Source organism: Simochromis diagramma, unplaced genomic scaffold, assembly GCF_900408965.1.
Source record: "Simochromis diagramma unplaced genomic scaffold, fSimDia1.1 OVJJ01000596.1, whole genome shotgun sequence".
In the NCBI taxonomy this organism is placed as follows: domain Eukaryota; kingdom Metazoa; phylum Chordata; class Actinopteri; order Cichliformes; family Cichlidae; genus Simochromis; species Simochromis diagramma.
Genome location: NW_024387245.1, coordinates 9,555,630 through 9,568,416, shown reverse-complemented (window position 1 = coordinate 9,568,416; position 12,787 = coordinate 9,555,630). Strand labels below are relative to the sequence as shown.

At 42.0% G+C, this 12,787-nt stretch overlaps 1 protein-coding gene across 3 annotated transcripts in view; it reads right to left on the bottom strand.

The window, feature by feature from the left end:
- Nucleotides 1–12,787, bottom strand: part of LOC120714478 (astrotactin-2-like) — a 285,359-nt gene that overhangs the window by 34,277 nt on the left and 238,295 nt on the right. For all 3 annotated transcript variants that reach the window (XM_040000717.1, XM_040000718.1, XM_040000719.1), the window contains one exon: nucleotides 10,871–11,019. In XM_040000717.1, coding sequence (XP_039856651.1) covers nucleotides 10,871–11,019 — 149 coding nt within the window. The remainder of the gene's footprint in view (nucleotides 1–10,870; nucleotides 11,020–12,787) is intronic.

Here is a 12,787-nt window from a genome sequence, read left to right as displayed (position 1 = left end):
AAGCAAAGCCGTGGAGCGTCCCTGTGTTATTTATCCCAATAAGCTGGCTGGTTAAGCTAGAAGGAGGAAACTGGAACTAAAATAAGGGCAAAGATCAAATGGCTAATCCATTTCTGAGTCCAACAGTGCCAGCGTGAGGTGACATCATTGCTGTGTAACCCTTAGTCCTGCTGCTGTCTGGTTTCTCTCTCCTCCAACTTGTGCTCTGTCTTATTCTTTCCTCGTTGTCTTCTCTTTTTTTGTATCTGCGTCTCTCAGAGAGACTTTCCACATTTTCAGACAATCTCTTCTGTTTTTGTGTGCGCGTGTTCCTGTCAGTCCTGTAATTGTTCCAGTCTGCCATGCCCTCTGAGATTTTTTTTTTCATGCCACAAAATCAGGTGTCACACAGCAGTGACGCAACACACAGACTCACAGGTTTTTAATTAGCACCAAGTGTGTGTGCATTTGTGCGAGGGTTGCGGGAAGCACAGTGCTACGCTTATGAACGCGTTCACAAAAAAAGTGTCACATCAGCACAACTGTGATTTAAGGACAAGCGACTGAAATTAGTAGCTGAGAAGATAATGCAGGAATGGTACAAATGTGATGATGGAAACCAAACTGTCTGTGTTTAGCCAAAAAAAGGAGGCATTAGTAAGATTTTTCTTTTCCCTTCTTTGTTTGTGCTTCACTTTTTTTAAAGAACTCCCAGGGAGATCGACAAGAAACATAGCTGAGAAACAAGAACATCGTATTGCAAATATGTCACTATTTATTCCCACACTTTCAAAACACTGTCTTGCATCATTTTGCAAAAAAAAAAAAAAAAAAAAAGTTTAGCAGGCTGAGTTTCGGGCTGTGGTGCCACATAGCTTAAATGAAACCAGGTCAGTTCCTTACCATCTTTATCCTTCTTAACAAATATCATAAAAGTATCACCTTAATTACTTTACCATTACTTCAGGCACAAGTTAAAATGGATGTGCCTTCAGTATAGAGTATACAGTATACTAATTCTCTGTCACTCTATCACTTTGTCAACTTTTTGTTGTATTAAAACTAGACTTTCTAGTGTTTTAATAGTTTATGCAAAATCTCTTACGATGTGTGATTATCTTATTTTTCACATCTGGTTTGACCCATTAGTGCTGTGCTGACTTTTTTGTGAACACTGCCTCTGCATTGGTGTGCCATCTAGAGGCTTGAGCCTGAGTCTGAAGTCAATGATTTAAACACATCCATTCCTGATCAGGAGAGTAAATAATATTTAGAGGGAGGAGGGCTATTCCCTATATTAGTTTACCCTTAGTCATATTATACTGACAGATTTTAATGGCGCTATCACCCCATATTCAGATGGAAGATTAAAACAGAAATAGTGTTTTAACCAAAACAAAAAGTGCCACTAATGTTCAGGGATTTCCTCAAATTTGATTCTGTTTCTAACAGATAATATGAGTAGTTAATTGCTTTCTGTGGCGGTCACCAGAGGTCACAGAGATATCCATTTTAATTTGACTGCCCATCAGGATCATTTTTCATGTTTAGAGGTTGTATATGCCCATTAAAACCTTTTTATCTTTGTAACAGATGTTGTGCACAAGGCACACAAGTGTAGAATTCCCTGTTCCAGTCGTTATTAACTCCTCACTTCACTTGCCTACATGCTATATTTTACAATAAGATAGACATTTTCTAACATAAGTTGCGTATCTGTAAGTTGTGACACAATTCTTTGGAAGCCCCTGAAGGAAAACATGGCTCACCGGTTGAGAGTTGACTTTGCAAAGATGCTTTAACTGTCAATTTCCTTGAAATATAAATAACTGATAATTCAAAGGCACTCTTTCCACCATCTTGGCTTGTACCCCAGTCTGGCAGGGTGAAAGCACGCTGCTGTAAAGACAAACGCTGGGCCAGATTTATAACACAAGACAAATCAAGAGCATCACTGCAAAATGAAGCACTGCACTGTCATTTCTTTTATCTTGTATGTTTTATTTTCATACTCATCAGAAGTGAAAATAATAACTGGAAAATTTTATTAACTACAGAGCCCTTTACTCCACAACAGTATTTTTTGATTCTGATTGGTGCATCACTGTGGATGCATTTTGCATGGCAGCGTCTCTGTCAACACACTGCAGATACACATTCTGGGGACAGGATTCCCCAGTAATCTCTCAGAACTATAAGAATTCTCTTTCGCATGCCAGTATAGTCTGACTGGAATAGGTAGTTGGAGCAAAAACAACACAATATTTCAAATTACTTCTACAGCAATGTGTCACCTCTCAAGTTATTTAAACCACACGTTTCCCAACTTCTACTGTAGCAATATAAACTCTGGGTTCCAGCAATAGTGAAGTTCAAGCTTAAAAGGAACCTTTTTACTAACATTTCCCGTTTTACTATGTGCAAACTGGAGGCTTTTGAGAATAGCACAGAGGTATCTACTATGGACGTGATTGTATTTAAGCCCTTAGGGTTGCTAGTACAGCGTTGTCCACATAAACAACAAGATAAATGCACTAAGGGCTCATCTGCTATTCTTACTACTCATGATTTGTGAGGGACCAGGGTGAAGCCTTAAAAAAAAAGTGACAAATTTTCAAAAAGTACTGATAAGTAGGATAAGCTAAGGAAATTGGTTCCTAATGGCTTGTACAGATGTGGTTAGAATGGCTAACGTTACAAAATAAATGCTTCTTGGAGGAAAAGGAGTGAACGGAGACAAATGGCAACAAATGATATATATAAAAAGTGAAAATAAACTCAGTTGTGGGCTGTTTCTCGGGCCCCGATGAAAGTTTTAAGGTTGCACAAAGACATGCTATTGACAGACTTCATACATCGCATTGTATTTTGTTACCTGCTTTTATTTTTAAGGCCTTTTTTGTTTATAATAGTTAGTACAACAGCCCTACCATATGTAAAAATAATATTGTCTTTTCCTGGATTCACGGCCAAATACAGTGCAAGTAGAGCAGGCTAAGAAAAAAAAAAATTAGGGAGAGGCATAAAAGTGGCATAAGAAACGAGAAGTCAGCGAGCTAACGTGGCTGGTTCTTACGCCACCGACCGTACTGATGGAGGGTTTATAACTGAATAAGGCACTTCCAAAGAACACACTCAAACTTTGACATGAAATTTCCAGTAAACACAGATCCCCTTTACCAATTATGAGGTAACTGAGGTGTAGAATCAATACGCATCACCAGGCAAGACGGAGTCACATCAGAAACATTTATGAATATTAGCTTGGAGGAAGAGAGCTTTCACTGTAAAGATTTTCAAGGACTTTATGATTGCATCTATTCATGCAGGAAGTTGTTAAGGATGAAAAACCTAAGCCAAAAGGGTGGCACATTACGTCATTCAAATCAGCTTATTTAACCCCAGCTTGTGGAAAAAAGCATTTGAAAAATAAAAGCGAGTCTTCCTCTTTAGCGATGACTGGAGCGATGACTGAATTTACTTTTTTCTTCTTCTTTTTTTTCCCCCAAGAGTTATCCCCACACATTTCAGCTGAGGTGTGTGACTTACTCTGCTGATGTCTAACGGATAAATATGTGAGTGCAGCTTTAATTTGTATCACAAATCATGTAAAAGCAGGTTGCACATGCCGGTTTCCAGTGGATAACATCGGCCCTCTCACAATCAGAGAAGCCAAATCTGTGGACTTATTTATGTCCTGTGACTGACCTGAACAATAGAGGGACACGGTCTTTTCTCCTGTCCTCGTCTAGACAGCAATAACATAGAAACATGGCTTTGTGAATCCAATAAAGACTGCATCCAAGTGTCTGCATCTTCACACTCTTTCTGTCTGCCATCTGTATGAGTGTGCATATGGCTGTGTGTGCTCTGGATGTGTGACTCATACTCAGCATGGCTGAGTGTCTGTTTGAAGCCGTCTATATTTCTTTTATGTCAGACGCCAGCCTGTAGCAGTGTTTCAGCTTTGAATGGATGCAGATGCATCCTCAAGTTCCATTAACCCTCTCAAGGCAGGCGTTGCAGATTTGCAACAGTTAAAAGCTAACAACCTGATTACCCCACATACATATTTTATGAGTTTGTTTTACTCAGAAGTACCACTGCAGGTATTCTTTTGTGCATTAGCAACAAAAACTTAATTTGAGCCTGAGAGGGTTAATGCTGGCTTCGGCTATACCCCATCTCCTGGATGAAGGTACTGCTATTACTACTGATTAAGTAGGATGCGGTCATGCTCATCTCTCTCTACCATACATTGTTATTAGTGTTTTATCTAGCTTTTTGTTTCCAGTAATACTGAGAAACAACTGTTATTTGTATGTTTTATGTTTACATTTGTGAACACCATAGGTGTCCTGTAATTTATCATGGAAGAGCCAAATGCTTCAAAGAGCACTTTTATAATAAACTAGTCCCTTATTCAACATTCAAATATAAAAATACAAAAAGTCACATCTTCCATAATATTCCCTCTTTAACACATGAAAAGTGAATATCACCTCACACTGCTTTATAGTGCCAACTGTCATCCCTGACTTAAGCTTTGGATCAGGATTTTTCCCTAGAATGGTCAAACATGGTTTTACTGTAATTCAGCCGAATAATCCTAGAGTGTACCCACCCTAAGATGTTGGAGAAGCTTGACTACGAGCTCAGTGGTTCATATCGTCACACAGTCTCGGAAAATGTGAACGGGGAAAATGAAGCAGAAACACTTGTTTCCAGAAAACCACCAAGATGCCCTCAAGCAAAAGGTTTATCCCCCAAACTGCTGCTTGGCCAACGAAAGCTGGCCTTAGTGGCAGCTGCCATAAGGAAATCTGTCAATGTGCATTTGTCTGTGAAAGGCAGGAGGAGCTGAGAAAAAAATATAGCACTGAGGAATGGCTCGGCTTTAAAACATATTGCACTTTTTATACACAAGGTGAGTATTGTATAGTGCTCAGCTGGACGTTTTTTTAATTTCAGCTTTTGGTTTCACAATTTGTTTCCCAGTAAATGCTTCTGAAATTCTTCTTAAATAAAAAAAAAAACTAGCTGTAAGTCCAATAACTTCAAAATACATAAGTGTGAGAAAACGGCAGTTCTTGAAAAACATGCTCCTTTATTTGTTGAGCTCAGGGAACTGGATCTCTTGATTTTAAGAGGGAGCCTTTACAGTTAGGTCTATTTGCACAATGAAACCAATTTTGTAATTTTGCCTCTGTACACCATCACAGTGGGTTTTAAATCTAATTAATCAAGGTGTGATTGAAGTGCTGGATTTTAAATCAAATCAAATCAAATCACTTTTATTGTCACATCACATGTGCAGGTACATTGGTACAGCACATGTGAGTGAAATTCTTGTGTGCGAGCTTCACAAGCAACAGAGTTGTGCAAAATACAATAATGTAAACAAGCAAAATACAAGAATGGCTACATCTGAAACTAATAAATATATGTACAATATATAATAGTATATGCATTTCTGGATGTGTATACTAAATATTTTTCTACGTGTGTGTGTGTGTGTGTGTGTGTACACTTAAATAGAGTAAACAATAAATAAAATATATAAAATAAAATATACAGAGTGAGACATGTGCAAAACAGTGGCATTACTGTACAGTATGGAGTGCATAATGTTAAAGTTCCAGTAGTGACTGTGAGGTGTCTATGACGTGTTCAGCAGTCTGATGGCCTGATGGAAAAAGCTGTCTCTCAGTCTGCTGGTACGGGACCGGATGCTGCAGAACCTCCTTCCTGATGGAAGCAGTCTGAACAGTTTATGGCTGGGGTGACTGGAGTCCTTGATGATCCTCCCCGCTTTCCTCAGGCACCGCTTCCTGTAGATGTCTTGGAGGGAGGGAAGCTCACCTCCAATTATCCGTTCAGAGCACCGCACTACTCGCTGGAGAGCTTTGCAGTTGTAGGCGGTGCTGTTGCCATACCAGGTGGTGATGCATCCAGTGAGGATGCTCTCAATGGCACAGTGATAGAAGGTCCTGAGGATGCGGGGGCTCATGCCGAATCTTTTCAGTCTCCTGAGAAAGAAGAGGCGCTGCTGCGCCTTCTTCACTGTTTTGTTTGTGTGTACTGACCATGTAAGATCCTCAGCCAGGTGTACACCAAGGAACCGGAAGCTGCTCACTCTCTCCACAGCAGCGCCGTTGATGGTGATGGGGGTGTGTACTTCTCTGCACCTCCGGAAGTCCACTATCAACTCCTTTGTCTTTGCGACGTTGAGGGTGAGATGGTTGTCTTGACACCAGTGGGTCAGGGCGCTGACCTCCTCCCTGTAAGCAGTCTCATCACTGTTGGTGATAAGACCCACCACTGTAGTGTCGTCCGCAAACTTCACAATGATGTTGGAGCTGTTAGTGGCCGTGCAGTCGTAGGTGTAGAGTGAGTACAGGAGAGGGCTCAGTACACACCCCTGTGGAGCACCAGTGTTCAGTGTGACGGGGGATGAGGTGATGCTGCCCAGTCTGACCACTTGGCGTCTGTCAGACAGGAAGCTAAGGATCCAGCTGCAGAGGGAGCTGCTCAGTCCTAGATCCTGCAGTTTCCTGTCCAGCTTCGAGGGAACGATGGTATTGAATGCTGAGCTGTAATCTACAAACAGCATTCTCACATACGTGTCTCTCTTCTCCAGGTGTGACAGGGCAGTATGTAGTGTCAGGGCTATGGCATCATCAGTGGACCTGTTGTGGCGGTATGCGAACTGTAGAGGGTCCAGTGAGTCGGGTAGTGCAGAGCAGATGAAGTCCCTGACCAGCTTCTCGAAGCATTTGCTTACGATGGGGGTCAGGGCTACAGGTCGCCAGTCGTTCAATGAGGAGATGGTGGAGGATTTGGGTACAGGGACGATGGTGGCCATTTTGAAGCAGGCTGGGACTACAGACAGAGAGAGGGAAAGGTTGAAGATGTGCGTGAACACTCCAGCCAGCTGAGCCGCGCATGACTTGAGGACGCGGCCGGGAATCCCGTCCGGACCAGTAGCTTTGCGTGCGTTCACCTTCCTGAAGCACCTCCGCACATCCTCCTCAGACACAGTGTGCGCACTGACGTCATCCGCGGTGCGTACACTGTCCGGTCTCATGGTGTTCGCTGTGTCGAATCTAGCGTAGAATACGTTTAGATCCTCACACAGAGAGGCCGTGGTCTGCGGTGTGCTGGTTTTCCCTCTAAAGTCTGTGATCGTGTTTAGTCCCTGCCACATACTCCGAGGGTTGTCAAACTGTTGCTCCACCCTGTCCATGTACTCACGTTTGGCTGCTTTGATCGTCTTCCAGAGTTGGTAATGTGCGTGTTTGTAGTCCGATGTGTTCGCGGAGGCAAAGGCGGTGCTCCGTGCCGCCAGTGCCGCGCGAACATCTCCGTTAATCCAGGGTTTTTGATTTGGGAAGGATTTAACTGTTCTGGATGGGACGACATCTTCCACGCATTTTCTGATAAATCTGCAGACTGAGTCTGTGTATTCATCAATGTCCCTAGCAGCCACGTGAAACATTTCCCAGTCCGCGTGATCAAAACAGTCCCGCAGCGCAGACTCCGATTGGTCCGTCCAACAGTGCACCGCCCTCCGGGTTGGAGCTTCCTGTTTCAGCTTCTGCCTGTAGGCGGGCAGGAGCAGGATGGAGCAGTGATCTGATTGGCCGAATGGGGCGCGGGGGAGGGCTTTGTACGCATCCCGGAAAGAGGTGTAACAGTGGTCGAGTAGCCGATCTCCACGAGTGTTAAAATGGATGTGTTGGTGGAGTTTGGGTGAGACTTTTTTCAGGTTTCCCTTATTAAAGTCTCCGGCTGTGATAAACGCTGCCTCTGGGTGTGCGGTTTCCTCGCTGCTGATCGCGCTGTACAGTTCCCTGAGTGCTCGGTCAGTGTCGGCTTGTGGGGGAATGTAAACAGCCGTAATAATCACTGCTGTAAATTCCCTCGGTAGCCAGAATGGCCGGCACTTAATCATCAGGTACTCCAGGTCCGGTGAGCAGAAGGATTTGACCGGGTGCACGTTCGCATAATCACACCAGCTGTTGTTGATCATGAAACACACACCACCGCCTCTGCTTTTCCCAGTAAGATCCTGCGACCTGTCCGCGCGATGCACGGAGAACCCCGGTAGTTGTATTGCGGAGTCCGGTACCTTGTCCGATAGCCAGGTTTCTGTGAGGCAGACCACGCAGCAGTCCCGCATCTCTCGCTGGAATGAGATCCGTGCCCGAAGCTCGCACAGCTTGTTCTCCAGAGACTGCACATTAGCCAGTAATAAACTGGGTAACGGTGGTCTGTTAGTGCGCCGTCTCAGTCGAACCAGAACGCCAGATCTTCTCCCTCTGCGTCGGCGTTTGCGGCCTCCAGGGCCAGAGAACAAAGGCGTCTCAGGTGAGATGAATGGGGGGTCTGCAAACGGAGCGTCCGTGTTGCAAAACTTGAACTCCGGAAAGTTATAAGAAAGACCGTCTTTTATGTCCAGTAAGGTTTGTCGGTCGTACACAAGGAGACATGTGCTACTCGCGAAAAAATGAAGGAAAAGTAAAATTAAACACAGAAAAAAGCTGTTGCTTGGGGGAGCTCGCGACAAGGCTGCCATACTCGGCGCCATCTTGTTATAATGGATTTTAGCTTTAATTTAAGGGAATTGACAAACGTATTGCTTTAACTGTTTTGGAAGTTCAGCTATACAGTCCGTCAAATTTAGAGGCTCCACGTGTAATTGGCCTAACATCATTTTAAATAAATCATTTGCAGTCAGTAACAGCAGGCAGTCTTGAACCCCTGGAAATCATCAAACGCTGCATCTCCTGTTTTGAGAGGATTCCAGAGCTTTTCTACTGCAAAACTTGCTCTATTGGGTTGAGATCAGTTGACTGACTTAAGCAATGAAGAATATCACCTTTGCATTGAGAAACTCTTGGCCTGCTTTAGCAGTACGCTTTGGGACGCTATCCATTTGCGCCATCTGATCAGTTTTGCAGAACGGGGCTGAATCTGAGCAGAGATTATATCTCTCCACACTTCGCAATTCATCCTGCTACTTCTATCAGCAATCACGTCATTATTAAAAACCAGTGGCTTGGTTCCACCGTCTGCTATATATGCCCATGCCATAACAGCGCCTGCATCATGTTTGACAGATAATGTGATATGCTTCGGCTAATGAGCTGTTTCTCTTTATTCTCCATACTTTTCTTTTCCCGTCATTTTGTAACAAGTTAATCTTGATTTCATATGTCCAAAGATTGTTTTAACATTTTTTAAATATATACTTTTTTCCTCCCTGAACTTGGCAGGCTCAGTCAGAAAAGTCAAATCTGGTCTTTCTGCTTTTGAGTATAATCTGCGATTTGTACATTGTCGTAAACCCTCTGTATTTATTTCATTTCTTGATTGCAGACTTTGACATTGATGTCTTCTTGAGGGTTTTCTTGACTTTGCTAAAGTTGTGAAGATGTTTTTCTTAACCAAGGAAAGAATTATGCAATGATCCAATAGCTGTCTGCTGTGGTGACGCTGCAGAGCCAGCCAGCGCATTGGATGTACTAGGCTGTTGATTTGGCCACTCCTAAAGTTCTCTGACAGGTTTTTTTCAGCCTAATGATGGTCTCCTTCACTTGGATTGACATGTCTTTATTAAGAGTTGTAGTGAAAAGCTACCAAATGCGAACTGAATGCTTGGAAATGACTCCATATCATTCATTTGCTTTTCTATGTAATAAAAAGAGAATGAGTCTCATTTGGCTGCTTTTTAATCATTTTCCAATAGTACATTCAATGTAAGTCCTAAAAAGTTGATGGGATACTTTTGTTAAACCCTGATCACACCACTGATTTATTTTAAATCCACTGTTTTGGTATACAAAGGCAAAAGTGGGTCATTAGAAGTGTCATATATATTAAGTAAACATATGGAGCATGTAAGTGCACTGCTTGTCACCAAACTCCTATTTGGGTTTATACTTAAAGAAAGTTCAGAAAGAAAAAAACACAGAATAAAGTTAAAAAGACAAAAGATGAAAACAAAGATTTCAATCTGCATTGTTCTCTGTTATAACATGAATTAGAGTGGTGACTGGCACATAGCAAAGTGAGTCACCCACACCATCTGCCCATCCGTACCTCACCTCTGCCAGCATGCCTCTGTCTAGCTATCTGTGCCCTCTCTTTCTCTGGTGCCCACGCTTCATTAGCTCCTCCCCTGGATGATGGATGGCCTGTCCGTGCATCCCAGTGTCTAAAGCCAGACCATCTCATTTCTCCAATATTATTAAATCTTGCCCTTTTCCCTGACTCACCCCACCTCCCGTCACTACCATGACCATTCCCCTATCCCCACAGTGCAGCGGTCAGTACCATTTACGTCCCTGATAAATTGTCCTACGTCATCTTCTCCCATCCCCAGTCTGAACTCCCACGCCTGTTCTGTATCCAGACAAAAGCTTTAAACTCATTCACTGCAAATGTAAGTTTAATTCTTCTTATTTGAGTCTTCTAATCAACTCATTAAACATCTTTATTCTTGTATCTGTCAGTGAAATCTCTCATCTTCCTTTCCGACATCGCTTCATCACCATTCTGAAAAAAAGTAGTCTCTCACTCCAGCTTGACCTAAAGCATGGCTCATCAGTGTTCCAGCAGTACGTCACCTGATGTGGGTAATTGCTTTTCCTGCAAGCCCAATCCCATCTCAGATCTCCTAACATAAAGGTTAGGTTTCTAACTCAATGCATAACAGACTTTATTTATTATAGAATCAATAGTATAAACATTTCTTATTCTAAGCTTTTGTGTTTGTGAATGTAACTATTTGTACTTTTATATGTTGCTATGAATATATGTGGAACAAAGACCAACAATAAGTAAGCTTAATTAAAAAGATGCTTTTAGCCAATTTAAGCTTCTCTACCTGTGTAGATCTCTGCCTCTGAGGGATCCTCCACTCGTTTGTGCTGGATGATGTAGTCAGAAACTTTGCAGCCAATCAGAGGCTCCACATCAATCCACTCCAGGGCGACCATTGTGCTTGAGGGCTCCAGGTAAGGGGATAGGCGCAAACTAAACAATACAGAGAATACAAGATAGATTAAAAAAAAAAACACACAAAAAAAACCCAGACATATATGAACAATGAGATAAAATGCTTCCACAACTATTTGGCATCCTCATCTGGAGTTTCACATAGGATTGTATCAGCGTATGCTTTATGCTGAAAGCATGGTCATAAATCTCAAATGGATAAGTGGGAATCCCACGTGTTGTTGTTATTGTGTTGGACTAGAGAGTGCACCACCTCCAGCTATATGTCATCTGACAACAGAATAGCAAACAGAGACTTGGAACAAGACAGCATTCCAAAGCCACATGTGCTCCAGCAGCTTTCCATGTGTAGTTTTCCCCCTTTAATCCCTCAAAAGAGATAAAAGAACAACATTTCAATTTTTGTCTGCTCTCCAGCTGTGTCTGTGACAATGCCATGAAAGAGGTTAGCTGTTTTGATGCTCAGTTTTATCCTCACACACAATAATAATACTTATTTCAGGTTCTTAATGTGTCTACCACTAACCAGAGTTGGAGATTTTGGCAGCTGCAGTGACTCTTGGGCTTTTTTTTTTTTGTCAGGTCCTAGAGTTACAGAAACCAAAACTCTGTTTGTGGCATCAAGTAAGTCAACAACCACAATTCATAAACAAAATACTAAGAAAACAGGCAAAAGGTTTATGCATCTCAGAGTACTTCTATAACATCTGTGCAAAATAAACTAGAGTCTGATTTCAATATCACTTGTTATCTATTGCTTTAAAGGCTTTTGCTTCTTGGCTTAAAAGTCAAGGGTCAGCATATATTATAACATTTGGGCCCACAGGAATGGTACTGAACTGCCAAAGCTCACAGAGTTTTCCCTGCACAATCATTACAAAAGAAACAGCTGTTAATAAAGGATGGAACTGATTATTTTGCTATTTAAATGGTCCAGTAAAACTTTAAAAAGTCACAAAGAGAAGGACCAGTCAGTTACCTCAATGCCATTTATACACGTAAGCTAGAAACCCTCAATGAATGTATAAACTGGCTTAGCCAGTCAAGAGGCATATGCATGCAGCACATGGCCCTAAAAACATGGAAGAAAAACTTTAAAATAAGGCAAACTGTCAGCAATTCATTCAAGCTAAAACTCTGAAAAATGTATTTATAAAAACTTCTAATTTAGGGAAAACTACTTTCGGTGCTTACAATTGTGCAAGTGCAAGCTGCTTTGCAACCTACCCCCACCCCCAGGGCCTCTTTTCATTCTGTGTTTTTCTTGTATCCATACACCCATTTTCTTAAACACTTATCAAGTTCAGGGATGCAGAGGGGGTTGGAACCTATGCTAGCTCTTATAGGTGAGGGACAGATTGTATAGGTAGGTGGTTTATTGGGGGCCTATGCTTGGCTTAATGATTGCAATATCTGTTATCACTCGCACCTATTCTGTTTTTGCTCCTGCTGCTGCTCTTCCAGCCTTTGGGTATCCATGCATTGGGAGGGTAGGGAAATATGATCTTATGTTGTCAGTTTCTTGGACTTTATAATCCTCTGTGTCAACCAAACTATAATAAGGATAATTCTTTTGAATGCATTAATGATGTGTGCCATAATACAATTTACTGCTTTAATTATGCAAATCAAAAATAAAATAAATCCAGTTTGTTCATTTTTTTAGTTATGATTTTTTTATGACTTTAGATGATTTATCATCTGAAGTCTTGCCCTTTCAACTTCCTGTTTCTTTTTAAAGATTTTTTAAGGCAACAATCGCTTGGGCGGATGACTCACAAAAGGC